At 38.1% G+C, this 19,061-nt stretch overlaps 1 protein-coding gene across 3 annotated transcripts in view; it reads right to left on the bottom strand.

Moving 5' to 3' along the window:
* The window catches only part of REPS2 (RALBP1 associated Eps domain containing 2), a 245,457-nt gene that overhangs the window by 157,000 nt on the left and 69,396 nt on the right, over positions 1 to 19,061 (bottom strand). Inside the window, exons 1-4 of one of the 3 annotated variants that reach the window (XM_070784251.1) lie at positions 14,292 to 14,918; positions 13,365 to 13,513; positions 10,534 to 10,660; positions 1,869 to 1,966 (exon numbers count right to left, since the gene is read on the bottom strand). In XM_070784251.1, the coding sequence (XP_070640352.1) occupies positions 1,869 to 1,966; positions 10,534 to 10,660; positions 13,365 to 13,493 (354 nt within the window). In that variant the 5' untranslated portion in view covers positions 13,494 to 13,513; positions 14,292 to 14,918. Of the gene's footprint in view, positions 1 to 1,868; positions 1,967 to 10,533; positions 10,661 to 13,364; positions 13,514 to 14,291; positions 14,919 to 19,061 lie in introns of those variants that run through there. The other 2 variants (XM_070784250.1, XM_070784249.1) reach the window with 2 other exon arrangements.

The following is a 19,061-nucleotide window of genomic DNA, read 5'->3' on the forward strand; positions in this document are numbered from 1 at the left end:
GTTTATAAGGTCGCAAAGATTCAGACATGATTTAGAAACAACAACAAGTTTTTTAAAGTGCTCAGGAAGCATGTTTACTAGAAGAAAAATGGGCCTAGAGATTAGAAGAGAAGGCTTGGGACACCAATCTAAATGAGAGCCCAAGGCTATCGCCTGCCAGGTGGCCATACATAAAGGGCCTGGTGAGCCCCATCCAACCATAGTGAAGCTCAAGATTTACTGCTTGTTTGACCATCATTCTAACAATTCAGGATGTGGTCTCCACAGCACTAGAATCAGCACTAGACTCTGCAGAAACAAGGACAGCCACACCTTGCAGATTTTTTTAGATGAATCCCAGTCTCTCTGATACCTTTCTTAATGTAACTATCACTCCACAGTGGGTGTGATTCTCATGTTTAAAAACACTTATTTCTGTACCATAGGACCTCCAAATGCAGCCAACTACTCCATCTGGGCGCTCAGATGAAGAAACAACTGTCTGTTCCAACCTAGGGGTAAAACTAGCTCTACTGGGCTTAGGAGAGAATGGCATCTTGGCTCCCCAGTGTGGTACCAATAAGGGATTTTCAGGAATATTTTTTACTATAACCAATGTTTATTTATACAGCAACTCTAGAACCTAGTCTCCTTGTAACATGGCACTCTAACGAATATAGTGAAGTATTACAAAGAACAGGTTTTGACATTGGGAAGCCTGGTTCAAATTCTGGCTCTGCCACTTACTAGTTATAAATGAAACTTTAGACCCATGACCTGACCTCTCTCAGTTACCTCATCTGTAGTTGGATATGATAGATGGAGGAAGCATTACACACAAATACACAGCATAAAGCTGAATTATCTACCATCTTTAAGAAAATTCTTTGTACACCAGAGTTCTACCTCAGAAATTCTGTATCATGCCTGCCATATCATGCCTACTTATCTCCAGAGGCTATAAAGTGGACACCTCAACCTCCCTTAGCCTTGTTTATTCTCTTCTAGAATACCAGCCCACTTCATTATGGGACTATCTAAGATCACCCTCTATTGTGAGGAGATCTCCCTACACATAAATGATGTTTCTTCCTCAGTTGGACAATTGAAATGTTATACAAACCACCCTACGTCTTCCTGTCTTTAGAGTCAAACAGCCAACTCAGTTTTCCCACAGTTTCTCTCACACTGCTGCACTCACCCTTTTTTGGGAATATGACTCCACCAGCATAGGACTCAGAGGTACTACACAACCTAACAGTTGCAGACATGGGGTGAAAAAACAGCTCTTTATCCAAAGGAAACAATGGAGAAAAGGAAAGTAAAATTTTCTAAGTTGTGGTGTAACAAGGAGAAACTGAGATATCACTTGTGCTTCTACCATATTTCTTGTGTATCAAGTACAAATAGGAAACTGTATGCTGCCAAGTAACTGTTCTCCAAATAGCAGTGGACTAGGCACTGACAGAAAATACAGGAGAATCACCTCTGCCTTCCAAAGCTGGTAATTTAACTGGAGGCACAAAACAAATGGGCAATAGCAAAGTATGCACAGAATATGTAACAGTAACAAATAAGGCAGAGATAAAAGTAGTCTGTTTTAGACAAAGTAAAGCCCTCCTGAAGGAGGTGCCTAATGATTAAGCAGATGAAGGTGGAAGGGCATTTTGGACCAAAAATAAAAAACCAGGCCAGAGTAGTCTAGAGACACAGAGAAGGGAAGAAACAGACAGAGTAAATAGATTTAGAAAATATACAAGCAACAGAACAAGAAATACAATATCTGCCTTAGGGGATAGCTTTATACCCTCCTTAAAGAGGGGGCAGGCTTCAAGAAGTCACACCCCTGAAGTCTCCCACTGGCATAACCCAACAGAGGCATCACTTACCCGGATAAGGGAAGCCTGATGCCGAGGGGGTTTGGCTCCTGGGCCTCCCGTTGAGGGTCCCTCAGGCTGGACAAGGGGCTGTCTAGCTTCATAAGGAGCTGAAATGGCAGGAGGGAAAGTCAGCATGGTTCACAAAGATTCCACCCAAAACTTATGAATTCACATTCAAACTGCAACAGTGTCTGCTCTTTGGGGAAGAACTAGTAATTAGTTTATACACAAAGGGTCACATAAGACAAACAAGGGCTTCCCTCATAGCTTAGTAAGTAAAGAATCTGCCTGCGATGCAGGAGACCCTGGTTCAATTTCTGGGTCAGGAAGATCTGTAGGAGAAGGGATAGGCTACCCACTCCAGTATTCTTGGGCTTCCCTTGTGGCTCAGCTGGTAAAGAATCCACCTGCAATGTGGGAGACCTGGGTTCGATCCCTGGGTTGGGAAGATCCCCTGGAGAAGGGAAAGGCTACCCACTCCAGTATTCTGGCCTGGAGAATTCCATGGACTAAGTCCACGGGGTCGCAAAGAGTCAGACACAACTGAGTGACTTTCACTTTCACTTTCTTTCACTTAAGACAACAAACCTTGGTGCCCCTGGGTACAATTTAACTGAACCATCTAAAAACAGTCAACAAAGTCATAATAAAGCAGGGAGATATTTACATCAGGTTAAGATTAGCAATAAATTGGAAAGGTGGAATAGTGTAAACCTAAACTGGGATAGAAAATAATGAGAGTAGTTAGAAAAGTGCCATGTTTTAAGTGTTCAACTTCTAAATATAAGGTAAATTCTATATATACCCTGCTATTTAGAATGCTTCCACTCATCATCCACATTCCCAAGATGCAAGAAAGTGAGTATGAATTTTGAACATTAAGAATCAACATTATCATTTTGCTTATTTTTGAAAAATAAATGCCACTATCTTCTTTTCCTTATGGAAAGAATGTAAAACCAAATAGAGAAAAAACATAAAAAGGAATAAATGCATTTTATATTTATTACTTTATCATTCAATAACCAAACTAAAAATAATTTTTCTACCTTTAAGAAAAGTTTTTAAGTCACAAAAATGAATGCCTATTTTTCATTCCTTTTATTTCCAGAACACTTAATAACAACTTTCCCAATATGATACGAAAACAGTTAAACATAACCAGGCAATATTCAGCTCCAACAGAAAGGGGAAATTATCACTCAAGATGAAACCATTTCTGATCTCTGTAGGTTAACAGTTCAGGTTTTTGGAAGTATATAAATAAGTAAAAGGCTTTCTTTCTATAGCTTCCTTATACATCAAATTAGGTAGAGACAGAACAGCAGCCTGTTGTGGCATCATCTTTAGCAGAGTTCGAACTTTTTAAAATAAAGAAGGTATAACAACAGGACATCAAGAACAACAAACCACTCTTGGGCTCACATCTGCTCTTTGTATTTCCTCCAAGGAAATGGAATACATTATTATACAATTATTATTAACACAATATTATAACATTAAATTACATTAAAACATAAAAATCACTGTCTGGAAAAATGCAAAGCAGATTTTCTGATGCTGCTAAGAATATATGATGCTGCAAAAGAAACATACATAGAGAATTCATAATCCAAATCTTAAAATATAAGTTTCAGATGGTAGGCAGGTGTTGTCCTCAAAGAAGGATTTTTAAGATCATTCCATTTTGAAGGATCATCAAATTTAACTCCTACTGAAAGGTCTGAACCACAGCAAACTGTACCATGGCTGGGATACCAATGGTCATAAGCTTTCCCTGGGAAGCTGATCCCTCTGCCTCCCCTTAGAGGGAGGGAACTTCTACTGCTCAGGAAGGACACATGTAGGGGGAGGCTGACTGGCCCATGGCTCCAATCCCTCACCAACAATGGCCTTCCTTCCCTTTAAAGAGACAGACATATCGTATCAATAAGGCTTAAATGAACACTGAGCCACATGGTGGGTCATTTTTCAAGAGGCCTGGCCTCAATGGCAGATTTTCTCTTCATACCCGTGTGGGAAGCGTGGGTTGGTCACACCTGCCTGTGACTGGAAAGATGAGTGTCTAAAACCTTCTGGTCACAAATCTTAGACGCATGCTCCTATCAGTTGGTACCAGAGCTGATATTCAGGCCACTATCAGTCTGACTCCTGTCTCATTCCTCAACTGAAACTGAACTCAGGAGGCAAAAGATAGGTACTACTCATTGTCTCTACTCTTTCCCTCCCAAATAAAACCTGAAACATGCAACTCAATACAAAACAAATAATTCTTAGATCCCCTTATAAGAGGTTGAACAGGGAACTAGAAGTACCACCTTTCTCCAAGGGGAAGATTATAAAATGAACCTTAAAAGATTTCATCACTCTGAGATTCAGTGTCAAACTAGAACAGAGATCACAACTAACTGCCCAATAAAAACTCTCCATCTGCAGTCACCCACTGAATAATATCTAGAAGGTGACTTTCAAGAATACTTGAGCTTCAAAAACATAATGAGTACCATATTCTAGAAACACAAAAGAAAATACAAGGGAACATCTTAGCACCTACAATGTGCCAGGAATTGTGCTAGGAATAGACGTTTATATAATATTACTCATTTCATCCACAGAGCAAAATTCTAAGGCAGACTTCATTTCATTTCACAGATAAGGGAAATTGAGGCTCAGAAAAGCAAAATACATAGTCATACAGGCTGGAAATGGAAAGAAATGAGAAACGTAGGCCTACCAAGTCTACCTTTAGGCCCAGGAGACCAACATCACAGCCCATGCTCTTAAGTGAGATGATACCTAGCACTGATACATAAGAATAAGATGCATAAGAAAAAGTAGAACAGACACTGATTTTAAAATAAGACTTTAGACAGCAGAAGAAGCAGGTTTAAAGAGTCAAAAGTAGTTACCTCTGCATAGAAGAAATATATCTCAGCATAGCAATGAATAGCCCATATATGACAAACGCACAGCTAACATCAAACTTAATGGTAAAAAGCTGAAAGCATTTCCTCTAAGATCAGGAACAAGACAAGGATGTCCACTCCCACCACTTTCATTTAATGTACTTTTGGAAGTCCTGGCCATAGCAATCAGATAAGAAAAAGAAATAAAAGGAATCCAAATTGGAAAGAAGTAAAACTGCCACTGTTTGCAGATGACGTGATACTACACAGAAAATTCTAAAGATGAAACCAGAAAACTATTAGAACACATCAATTAATTTGGTAAAGTAGCAAGATTCAAAACTAATATGCAGAAATCTGCTGCATGTCTATACACTAACAATGAAGTATCAGAAAGAGAAATTAAAGAAACAACCCCACTCACCATCACATCAGAAAACAATAAAATATTTAGGAATAAACCTACCTATGGAAGCAAAAGACCTGTATTCAGAAAACTATAAGACACCAATGAAAGAAACTGAAGATGATACAAATGGAAATATATACCATGTTCTTACACTGGAAAAATAAATGCTGTTAAAATGACCATACTACCCAGGGCAATCTAGAAATTTAATGTAATCCCTATCAAATTACCAATGGATTTTTCATAGAACTAGAACAAAAAAAATTATATTTATATGAAAACAAAAAAGATCCCAAACAGCCAAAAACAATAATGAGAAAATCAGAATGGAGCTGGTGGAATCACACTTCCTCACTTCAGACTATACTACAAAGCTACAGTCATCAAAACAGTATGGCACTGGCACAAAGACAGACACACAGATCACTGGAACAGGATAGAAAACCCAGAAATAAACCCATGCACTTATGGTCAATTAATCTACAACAGAGGAGGCAAGAATATACAATGAAAAGACAGTCTTTTCAATAAGTGATCCTGAGGAAAGTAGACAGCTACATGTAAAAGAATGAAATTACAATATTCTCTAATACCATATACAAAAAAAACTCAAAATGGATTCAAGGCCAAAATTTAAGACCAGATACTGTAAAACTTTCAGGGGAAAATATAGGCAGGACACTCTGACATAAATCACAGCAATATTTTTTTGGATCCATCTCCTACAGTAGTGGAAACAAAAAGAAAAATTTAAAAATAAGACCTGGGACTTCCCTGGAGGTCCAGTGGCTAGGACTCTGTGCTCCTAGTGCCGGGGGGCCAGGTTCAATCCCTGGTCAGGGAACTAGGTCCCACATGCATGCTGCAATAAAGACTCAATGAAGACAAGAAACAATTTTTTTTTAAAAGGGCTCATTTTTTTAAATGGGACCTAATTAAACTCAGAAGTTTTTATACAATGAATTAAACAATAACATATACATACTACTAAATACAAAATAGATAAACAAGGACCTACTGTATAGCACAGGGAACTATATTCAATATCTTGTGATAACCTATAATGGAAAAGAATCTGAAAAAGGACACATACACATATATATATCATTTTGCTGAACACTGAAACATTGTAAATCAACTGTACTTTAAAAAATAAATGTAAAAAAGAAAGAAAGAAAGAAAGGTAGTTGCCTCTAGAAACCAGAAACAAGTTGAGTCAGAAGGAGAAGTATTACTGTGATTTAAACATTATTTTTAAAAATACAGATGGCAACTTCTGCCTCTGAGGGTTGTGGTAAGTAGAAAACAGTGCACACAAAGAACTTGGAATGATGCATGGCACTTAAGTCTTATCCAGTGAGCATCAGCTATAGCTACATCCAGCAAAGGAGGTGAGCAGGCACCCAGGAGAGAGGCAGAAGAGGGGCTCTGAATCACAGACTGTCCAAAGATGCTGCTGCTGCTAAATCACTTCAGTTATGCCCGACTCTGTGCAACCCCATAGATGGCAGCCCACCAGGTTCCCCCATCCCTAGGATTCTCCAGGCAAGAACACTGGAGTGGGTTGCCATTTCCTCCTCCAATGCATGAAAGTGAAAAGTGAAAGTGAAGCTGCTCAGTCGTGTCCGACTCTTAGCGACCCCATGGACTGCAGCCTACCAGGCTCCTCCATCCATGGGATTTTCCAGGCAGGAGTACTGGAGTGGGGTGCCATTGCCTTCTCCTGATTTAAAACGTACACATATGCCCCATTAGCCAGAAATCATGGCAGAATCTTGGACAGAAAAACAACCCTAGAAAATGTATTCCTAGAAAATTTTCCTAGCAGCAGAACTCATTTCTGAAAATGTATAAATTCAAGTTTAGGGATCATGATGTAGGAGAAAAACCAGGAAGGGGTAACAGAAACTTAGAAAACAATGTTTCAAGAATAAAAGAGTGCCCACAATAAAATGTCACTTCACATGTAACAGAATAGCTAAGATTAAAAACACTGAAGAAAGAAACCAGAGTACCAAGTGCTGGCAAGAACACTGAACTCTTATACATTGCCTATGGGAGTATGCAGTCACTTGGTGAAACTCTTTAGCAGTTTCTTACACCTACCCTAAGGTGCATCAATTCCACTCCCAGGTGCCAGAGAAATGACATATGTCACAAAAAGACTCATACCCAAGTGTTCACAGCATCCTTATTCATAACAGCCAATGCTGGAAATAACCTAAATATTCATCAACAGAAGAATGGATCATCACTCCATGATACATTCATACAGTGGAACAACACTGAGTAATATATTAACGGGAACAAACTGCTAAGACACATAACATGAAGAATCTCAACCACTGTGCTGAGGAAAAGACACCCAAGAGTACGGTCATTCACTATGATTCCATTTATATGAGTTTCTAGAGGAAGCAAAACTAATCCACAGTGATAAAAATCAGCACTATGTTTTCATGGGGGAGGCAGGGAGCACAGAGAAAGTGACTGGGAAAGGGGCATCTCTGAGGTGGCAGAAATATTGGTTCTAATGTCAGGCAGACTTTTTATTGAAGTATACAGTTGATTACAATATACTTTTAGCATAGTGATTACAGTATTTTTATAGATTATATTCCATTTAAAGTTATTTTAAAATAATTGCTATATCTCCCTGTCCTGCCTAATATATCCTTGCAGCTTATGTATTTTATACATAGTAGTTTGTACCTCTTAAATGAACCATTATTTTTGTTTTGGCTGCACTGGGTCTTCATTGCTTTTGCATGGGCTACTCTCTTCATTGCAGTGCTCAGGCTCAGTAGTTGTGGCATGCAGGCTCTAGAGTTTGGGCTCAGTAGTTGTGGTACCTGGGTTTAGTCCCTCCATGGCATATGGAATCTTCCTGAACTAAGGATCAAACTCATGTTCCCTGCACTAGCAGTGGATTCTTATCTACTGTGCCACCAGGGAAGTCCAAGTAGTTTGTACCTATTAATCCCCTACTCCCTCCACTTTCAACCACTAGGTTTGTTTTCTGTATCTGTGAGTAGGTTTCTGTCTTATTAAATTTATTCACCTACTTTATTTTTTGGATTCTACATATAAGTGATAGCATTTCTCTTTCTCTGCCTTATTTCACTAAGGATAATACCCTTTAGATCCATCCATGTTGTTACAAATGGTAAAATTTCAATCTTTTTTTATGACTCAATATTCCATTGTGTATATGTATGAATGTGTATCTTCTTTCTTCATTCATCTGTTGATAGACACTTAGGTTGCTCCTGTATCTTGGCTATTGTAAATAATACTGCTCAGAACACTGGGGTGCATGTAGTTTTTCAAATTTGTGCCTTTATTTTTTTTAGATATATACTCAGCAGTAGAACTGCTGTATCATATGGTAAGAAAATACTTTATCCATGATAAAAGTGGTAGATACTTGGGTATATCCATTTGTTAAAACTCAAATTGAAGATTTTAAACATGTGCATTTTATCACATGTAAATTTTAGCTCACGTTTTTTAAAAAGTCTAAGAAAGAATGAAAGCATGGACAACCGTGACACAAGCTGCTAAAAGTCAACAACAAAGAAGAGAAGCAGGTTGTTTCCTTGACACTAGGGGAATGAAAGCCCAATTTGAATGGAATGAGGAGAAAATTGAGTATGAAGGAGAGAAAGCTGGTACAGACAGGTTTTTTAAGGAGTAACAACCAAAAAAAGACAGGGTAGAACCTGGTGACTCAGTAGAACAAAAATGACGCACCTTTGAATTAAAAACCAAAAACTAGGCACCATGCTAGGCACTGGACTCCAACTTCCAAAACTAGATGAAATTAAGAAAAAAAAATCCACTTCTAAAAACAGGGAAATGTGGCAGGAGAGACTACAAGAGAAATATGAAGAATTCTCAATCCCATTTCATTTTCAGACACCAATGGCACACTCAAGTTCCAGGGGAGTGATTTTTCATTCCTATTCCCTTACACTCATGTTCTTGCTTATCCTCACAACAGCCCTATAGGATACTATTACTCTGTTTCAAAAGAAAAGAAGAAAATCATGGTTCAGAGTAGTAAGTAGCTTGCCCAAAGTCACATGGCTAGTCACATAAACCCTCATCTTCTGATTCCAATCAAAAGATTTTCCCAGGACTTCCCTGGTGACACAGTAGATAGGAATCTGCCTGCTAATGCAGGAGATATGTGTTTGATCCCTGGTCCAGGAAGATTCCACATACCACAGGGCAACTAAGCCCATGAGCCACAACTGCTGAGCCTGAGAGCTGCAACTACTGAAGCTCATGTGCCTAGACCCTGTACTCCACAACAAGAGAAGCCACCACAGTGCGAAGCCCGAGTACCACAACAAAGAGTAGTCCCCGCTTGCTGCAGCTAGAGAGTCTGTGCAAAGCAACAAAGACCCAGAGCAGCCAAAAAGAAAGAAAGAAAAACTAAAGAAAAAAAGATTTTCTCATTATGCCATACCTGCTTCTTTCAGCAAGATCATAGCCTCTCTTTAGTTCGGTCTAGCACACTTTTATCTGTGTCCCTCTAGAAGTCATCACTATTTTCAATGCAGCAAAAACCTGCAGAAACTGGGTCATTTTCAGTTACAGCTCACAGAATAAAAAGGGTGGGGGGTTACAGATATCCAATTCTAGAATACCTATAAAGGTCATATCTTCAGCTAGGAGCCTGAACTCCACAAGGACAAGATGCTGCAGTGAATTTGTGGAGCTTTAAGCACTGCAGCCTAGGCAGCCAACTGTACAAGTCATTCTCAGAACCAACTAACGTATTTTACCACTAACATAGCCAACGTAACACAAATGTGAGCAAGCAAGCAAGGCCACAATTGGGTACTTCACACACCTCAACACAATGCTTCCCCTGGCATTTCTCTTATTATTTTTATTCTCAAGCACAAGAGCTAAATATTTTCACTCATGTGCTCAGTATTTAAAGGTTGAATCAATTCTTCTGCAGAATTCTATTTTTTAAGTAGTTTCATGAGAGCAGGTATCATATAAATATGTTTGGTATGTTTGCAGAAAGGAATAAGAATTCCAAAACAATACAAATTCTTCATGTGCAATGTTCCTGTGTAATGAAATTTGTAAATGAAGGATTAAATCATCTAAATCATTATCTACAAGTCTAAAGATGAACTAGTTTGTAGGACAGAAAACAAGGCATTACTAATATAGATTTCATTTTATGTTTTTTTTAAACCTTGCTTGAGAGTATGAAATTAAATTGAGTCTGGTTTACAGAGCCAAAGATAAGTCAGGAGACTCAGAAACTGGTCGCATTGCTGACTGATAGAGGAAAGTGTCTCTAAGATACTGCCTGGGACAGCTGGCCTCTTACCTGAATGCATCTGCTCCGTGCTGCTCCGCAGTTTGCTGTAGCCATGGCTCAAGGGCACCCTCTGGTAATGAGGCGGGGAAGAAGGAGGGGAGGCAAGAGGTGACATCGAGGGAGACTGCGTTTCCTGCTTCAAAGAACCAGAGCAGAATTCAGAGGGAATCACTCAAGGAGCCTGGTGCTCTGAGCTGCAGTTATGAAGTATAATGCAACTCTATTGCCAGTAAGCCGACTGCTTTAACAAATGAAGATATTTTCTCAAAAATGCGGCTTGGTTAAAAAGCACTGTCTGAGGATTCAAAAGTCTCCCAGAGAACAGTCTCGCCAGAACTCAGTTACCTAAATTACTAAAACAAGCCTGACACACTTCCAGTTACTCCAATAATACTTTCCTTGGGAAAACAGAAGACAACTGATCACATGAAATAACATTCATACTCTACAATTTTGATCTCTTTGTGAATAGATTCAATTTTCATTCATTAATAAAGGCTCTTATTTCCTGGATCTACACTTATCAAGTCTTCCAAAAATGTGGATATTTTTAAAATATTTTAAATGGTAATGCTAAATATTCTTGGAGCTGACTAGCCAAAGTAAAATGTCAACTTTTTTTATACTGAGAAATTCCAAAACAATTCATTATGGGTAAACTCCAACTAGCCTACTCCTAAACACTAGGATGGCACCTTAATAAAGTACAAATCTCAATTCGAACGTGAACTTTATGTAGGACCACAGGCGAGACAAGCTATTATTACTTGGCTTTTTACTATTACTCGACTACTGGGTTTCCTCTCTTTTCTTTTTTAATGCTACTAATAGACTGGTAACAAGGAAACCATACTTTTTATCAGCATAGAGACTATATATGTGTTCTTACTCAAAAATAATAATAATAATAATAGTAATTCAATCTGAGATACCAATCAAGTACTCTTTTTCAAGTAAAAGAAAAGAATATTTGCTTTGAATTATAAATTCACAACCACAGACTGGGTGGGCCTAGCATAAATCCAGACTGAAGCGAAAGGATGTGTCCTCAGTGACACAGCCAGGGGATGGGCCTGAAAAGTTCCCAGAGCATCAATCATCCTGGGATAGTGGGCCCTCATTCCTCTCCAAACGCTGGTGGGAAAACATGCCAAAGAGTACTGGCTGAAGATTCTGATACAGGCATACCTCATTTCACAGCTATTACTTTAAAAAAACGAAAAACAAAGAACAAAGTTTATGGCAACCCTGCATCAAGCAAGTCTACCAGCACCACTTTTTCAATAGCATTTGCTCACTTCATGTCTCTGTGTCACATTTTGACAATTCTTAACAATATTTCAAACATTTTCATTATTATCATATTTTATGGCAATGTGTAATCAGTGAGGTTTGATGTTACTATTACTTGCTAAGATGGTAAGTTAGCAGTTTTTAGCAATAAAGCACTTTTTTAAATAAGATATATACATTACAGTTTTTTAGCCACAATGCTATTGCACACTTAGTAGACCACACTCCTCTGTCCATGGGATTTTCCAGGCAAGAGTACTGGAGTGGGTTGCCATTTCCTTCTCCAGAAGATCTTCCCGATCCAGGGATCGAACCCAGGTTTCCCACATTGTGAGCAAGACGCTTTACCATCTGAGCCACCAGGAAGTCCTTAGTAGACTACAGTATAGTGTAAATCTAACTTTTGTAAGCACCAGGAAACCAAAAACTCGTGTGACTACTGCAGTGGTCTGAAACTGAACCTGCACTGTGGCCAAGGTATGCCTGTTCTCCTTTTTATTTAAGTCCCTGAAGAACTAGTTTAAAATGTATGAGAATTAGGACATTATCCAACAGAACATGCTATATGTCACTTAAATATGAAATTTCTGCAACAATACTTCAAATATCCAGCATTATTAGCATCAACCATATACATCAGTTTTCCAACTTAATCCTTTAATAGTCATTGCATTTGAAAAGCATTTTTTTTTTTGGTCTTTCTAAAACATGACAAATTTCTTTTCCATACAGAAGGTACTACATTGAATATGATTTGACTTTTCTGCATAATTTAGTATCTTCATTGTAAGCACCTCGATGCCCTGAGTGCTCACTAATGTGTAAGTCTATTTTACCTCTTATTGACAGACTCACTCATCTGGAATTTTACACTGTTCTCTCTACTCATCACTATCTGACTATTGCAATTAGTGGTCTAATTTTAAAAGCCTGTCCACCCTATTCTTGTTCCTGACCTGTACATGTAAAGGCAACATTTCCCAAGATGGCCCTCCAAACACGCTCCCCAAGAAGGGATTTCCCTGGTGAAAGAAGTTTAGTACATGCCAATCTCCAGGTCTCTTTATTGCAGGACTTGTCAGGGCCTTTACTGTGCTAATGTGCACCGTGAATGTCTAAGACAGAGAATTTAGCCTTTCCCCCAAGAATAAGGCATGAAACAGCATTATCCAACCACATTTAACCAGAGAAACCAGATTTTTTGGAAGAAAGCACTTATTAAAAACTCCTAGAAGTTACATTTCAAAGAATGCATTTGGAAATGGTGGTTAGATAAATCAAATAAGTGTGTTAAAGCAGTAGCCTTACTTGAGACACAATTCTACATTAAAGTAGGCTCTAAATGGCCCATAGATGGCTCATGGTAATTGCTATGCATCAGCCTCTTCTTCTTGCTAAAAGGAAACTTTATAGGCACACTCCAAGCCTATAATTGTATCCCAGATGGTGCAATTCAAGGAACTGGAAGTCTGACAGCAGCTATGAGGCACTGCTCTGTGAGGGTTCATGGTCAGAAGCAAACAGACTTGCCTGATCAGACTATTTACCTGTTTATCCTCATCGTCGATTCTTTTGAAGGTATTTTTTTCTGTGATTAAATATGGAATCTGAACTTTAGTTCCATGCAGCTCAGCTGTGTTCCCAAACCGGATTTCAGCATCAGTCTTTGACATCATAAAGCGAGGCAGCGGCAGTTCTTTAGGAGCAGAATCAAAGAAGCTCAAGTGAGATTTTATTTGAAAACTGCAAAAAGGGGAACTCAATGGCCAAAAGATGAGTCACTTTTGAGGAAAAATTCCAGAGCACTAAATATAGATTAAATCTGATTTCAACACAATAAAGACTCCTATAATAATGTCATGATAGAAAAATGCTACGGTTTAGCAAGGTATCTTGGCTCAACATTTTTAAATGCTGTCCAATCATTCTAGAACAAATTCAGGTTTTGGACAGATCTCCCATGTCGGCCTTTAGTTTGGCACCAAGAAAAGGGACGTGACATTGTAGAAATCAGTATCAAGTGACAACAGTAGCAGGCAAAACTTATATAGTGTTTATTATATGCCAGAGATTATATTAAGATCTGTAAATAGTAACTCATTTAATCCTCACAACTCGCTACAGTAAGATGATCATTACCCTTCTTTTACAGATGTGGACTCAGACCGGAAGGAGCTAAGATGACACATCGTATCTGTGGCAGAGCTGGCTCTTCACAAGTCAGTGCTGCTGCCCTATAGAAAGGCCCCTCATTCTCAGGGCAAACTTACTGGATACAACACGTTCTCATCCTATGTTATTGCTCAAGGAATTTTCACACACAATCTCTAGTTGTCTTTTTGTAATGGAATAAGGAAAATGGCATCAAGTTAGAGCAATCAATCCAACATTCAGTCAAATTCTACTCTCAAAACCATTAGCCACACTCAATACCACAAAGAGCTGAAATGCAACAGTCTGGTGTATTTACTTACCTTTCAAATTTCTGACAAAACTATTCTGAAAACAGAAATGATACTTTGGCACACTTCAAGTTCTCAGCACAGCAAATCACACACAATAACACAGCACAAAGAACACCAAAAATGGGTATAATATTCTGGATTAGGCATAATGATTTGCATCTGGATTCATTGTTTAGGATAATATTCATCAGTGTGCCTTTGCCTTCCCTTAGCTTGCTCTTCCAAAAACACAGCTGCACTTCCAATGATTGCTGCTGTGTTACAGCCAGAAAACATCTTAGCAACGGCAAGCAGTATCTTAGCTCCCCAGGCAAAGAAGGCCCCTGGTTCTCTAATATCCACATCATGTTTATTTTTAGTTGCTATGTCCACATTCAATTCAAAGAAGTAGGCAATATGACAAATCCCTGCGTGATCAATCAGCCAAGAGCCCAAGAGACATGAAGAGAATAACCAATCTGGAAAATTAAACCAAGACTTTCCCCTAAAGAGACAATGGCCACCATTTTTAATATTTTATTATTTCCTAACCCTGGCAGCTCTTCAGCACTCAAGGCAGGACTGGACTTCAAAAGAAAGAAGGAAAGAGAAAAGAAAGTCTAGATTCTCAGTAAATCAAATATGAGCTAATCCTATGGTTCTCTTCTCAGAAAGGTATTTATTGCAGCTCAGTCTGCAAAAAGGATCTTAAAAAATTGAACAAGATCACATAAAATAACTTGTACTCTAATCTGCCCACAAAAGGATGACGCTACTTACAAGCCCTATCTGAAAAAAGAAGAAAAAAAAAGGAAATGTTCCGCATTTGTAAGCTCCCTGACCAGTGTTTCACTGGTATTTAATAGATAACTCCAGGAACAATGGAACACAAACCTGGTTGGTGAATATCAACTATTACAATAGGGCCCCCAGCTGTCCTTTAGGACACTGTCATATCACAAATTCTCCTTCCCTGGCTATGGCATTTCTCCAGAATTGTTCACCTGGGAAAGAATCTCCCTCCCTCAGACAGCAAAAGACAAAATACAGCTGAATTTCTCTCATACGTTCTTTGTTTACAAGGCTTTAAACAACTTTTACTTAACAGAATTGTAACCATATATAATGATATTCCTATTATTGAAAACTAATGAAATGCTATTTTTCTTAAGGTGGTGCAAGCTTTTTTTTATGCTACAAGCTTTTTAAAAGTGAAAAGCAAAACTATAGTTTGTCAACGTTCAGTCTAAATGTTATTTCATAGTCATACGTACAGCAAATTTAATAGCAAAACTTTATTAAAAAATTACTAAAGTACCTACTATCCAGTGATATATGTCAAGTAATCACAGGAGAAGATCTATCTGCAGTAATTGGTTAGAATCTTTTCTCCCAAACTGAATTAAATTAGCACACAGGAAACAAATTAAGAGTTCAAATAAAATACTGATGGGGCCAAGGACACAATGAGCACAGCGATCATTTGTCTCATAATGCTATCTTAGGCTGTATTCTTTGAACACAGAAATGCTTTGTATATTAAATAGAAATGACTATTTTCCCCTTCCACAAAGAAAATTATGTCTCTGCTTTTTTAAACATGTGATCCTCTAAGGGAAAAATCCTTTGTTTTCCCATGTTTGATGGAGTCATGAATATTAGAAATACATCAATCTCCTCAATTCATTAGAAAAAACATAAGCAGCATAAATACAGTAATAAAAGATTAATTACAAAGAGGCAGCTGCTGTGCACTGTCCTCAAAAGACCCTGATACTGGGAAAGATTGAAGGTGGGAGAAGGGGACAACAGAGGATGAGATGGTTGGATAGCATCACCGACTCAAAGGACATGAGTCTGAGTAAACTCCGGGAGTTGGTGATGGAGAAGGAGGCCTGGCATGCTGCAGTCCATGGGGTCACAGAGTTGGATATGACTGAGCAACTGAACTGAACTGAGAAATATAATCTCAGCCACATGTATCATTGTAAATTGTATAGTAGCTACATTAACAACAACAACAAAATGTTAAGTGAAGAAACCAGTGAAAAAATACAAATACTGCGTGGTTTCACTTACATGACGGATCAATCGTCAAACTCACGGGAACAGAAGGTAGAACAGTGGATGCCAGAGGCTGGAGGGAAGGGGACTGGGGAGTTGTTTAATGGGGGTGGCGTTTCCACCTTGCAATGTAGGCAGACTGGTTGCACAACAATGTGTATATACTTAACACTAATGAACTGTATACTTAAAAATGGTTAAGATGATTTTATATTATGTATGTTCTGTCACAACTAAAATTTTTCAACTTAAAAAAAGCAAAAAAACAGAGGCAAAATTAATTTGGTATATTTTAACCCAATGTTATCAATGACAGCATGTAAACAAGATAAAAAATTAATATAACAGTTTACATTCTCTTTTCAGGCTAATGCTTTAAACCCCATGTGTACTTACCTATACCATAGACCTCAATTCAGATACACCACATTTCAGGCACTCAGGAGCTGCAGTAGTATGGCTACTGGCTGCCCTACTGTAAAAGCACAGTTTGGCTGATGGTTGCTATGAAGCAATATGGACCACTATGGCCAGAGATCTAGATTTTACTAAGAAATACTATAATGTTAAAAATCAACAAATAATTGATTTCTTCTTAAATTATGTAAGGAGTATTTTGTATGGAGGGATGATGATGATGTACACAGAGCTTAAGTATTTGAAGACTTTTAAAATTTTATTTATTTTTGGCCATGCTGGGTCTTCATTGCTGCAGGCTTTTCTCTAGTTGCGGCAAGGGTTTCTCATTGCAGTGGATTCTCTCGTTGCAGAGCACAGATTCTAGGGAGCACACGCTTCAGCAGTTGTGGCTCCCAGACTAGAGCACAGGCTCAATAGTTGTGGTGCACAGGCTTAGTTGCTCGACAGCATGTGGAATCTTCCCAGATCAGGGATCAATTCTGTGTCTCCTGCATTGGCAGGCAGATTCTTTACCACTGAGCTACCAGGAAGCCTCATTTGAAGACTTCTAACAAATGTATATACAACCTCATAACAAATACCCAAATTGCTTTCTAGTTAATCACCTCCCCTTGTCCCACTGAGCAATGTATTCTAATTTCTAAATCCACAGATAACCTTTGCCACTATAGAACTTCACATAATGGAATCATACAATATTAATCTTTGTGACTAGCTTTTCTGATAACACTTTGTGATAATCATCCAACGTACAACATAATCATCTAAAGACATAGTTCATTCTTTTTCACTGCTATGGAGTAATCCACTTTTACGAATATACTAAAATTTTTTAAACCCAGTCTCTGTGATGAACATTTGAGTTGTTTTCAGTTTGGAGTCATTATGAATATAGCTGCTGTGAACAGTCTTATAAATTACTTTTGAGAGACATGAATTCATCCATCTTGGGATATATCTATGAGCCACATTCAACCTGCTGTCTATTTCCATATAGCTTGAGTACTATATAGTAGTAGTATAAGTATAAACTATGTACAAAATAAGCTACAAGCATGTATTATACAACACAGGGAACATAGCCAATATTTTATAAGTATAAATGGAGTATAACCTTTAAAACCTGTGTGTGAATAACTATATCATACACCTGTAACTTACATAATACTATACATCAAAGTATACTTCAGTTTTAAAAAATAGTATTTTCATCAAAAAACATTAGGTTTTATATTTTGAATGCTTGGAAAACATCAAAAGAAAAATAATTCATGATGTGAAAATTATGAAATATAAATTTCAATATCCATAAATAAAGTTTTACTGGAACACAGCCATGCTCTTTTGTTTACACATTTTGCTTTCCCAGTTCAAGAGCAGAGTTGGATATTTGCAACAAAAGCCATATAGCTCACAAAGCCTAAAATATCCACTACCTAGCCCTTTACAGGAAAAGTTTGCTGACACCTGTCTTATACAATACAGTGCTTAAAGTAAAACATAGTCTCACTAAAACAAAAAAGTTTCATTTAATGGAAAAATACTTTATGTTACTTGAGCTTTAAATTTTAAGTAATTTAAATTGTTGATTTAATTAAAATTCAATTTCTCACGGGCACTAGACACATTTTAAATGCTCTATAGCCAGTTTCACAGGACTAGTGACTACCATATGAGATAGCACAGTTTAGATGCTTGGCCAAAGGATTACCCAATTTTATGCTCACAAAAACACTACAAACCAGCTACTATTGGACACCTGCTCCAGTATGAAAAACATAGACAGTGTATTAAAAAGCAGAGACATAACTTTGCTGACAAAGGTTCGTATAGTCAAAGGTATGGTTTTTCCAATAGCCATGTATGGATATGAGAATTGGACCATAAAGAAGGCTGAGCATCAAAGAACTGATACTTTTGATTTGTGGTGTTAGAGAAGATTCTCGAGAGTACCTTGGACTGCAAGGAGATCAAACTAGTCTGTCCTAAAGGAAATCAACCCTGAATATTCACTGGAAGGACTGAGGCTAAAGCTGAAGCTCCAATACTTTGGTCACCTGACGCAAAGAGCCAACTCACTGGAAAAAGACTTTGATGCTGGGAAAGACTGAGGGCAGGAGGACAACTAGGCAGCAGAGGATGAGATGGTTATATAGCATCACTGACTCAATGGACATGAATTTCAGCAAACTACAGGAGATAATGAAGGACAGGGGAGCCTGCCGTGCTCTAGTGACTGAACAAACTCTCGAGTAGTTCAAGGGTCAGTTGTAATTGTTATCCAAACATATGCATACCAAGGGGGGAAATGGGGAT

Source organism: Bos indicus, chromosome X, assembly GCF_029378745.1.
Source record: "Bos indicus isolate NIAB-ARS_2022 breed Sahiwal x Tharparkar chromosome X, NIAB-ARS_B.indTharparkar_mat_pri_1.0, whole genome shotgun sequence".
NCBI classification, from domain to species: Eukaryota; Metazoa; Chordata; class Mammalia; order Artiodactyla; family Bovidae; genus Bos; species Bos indicus.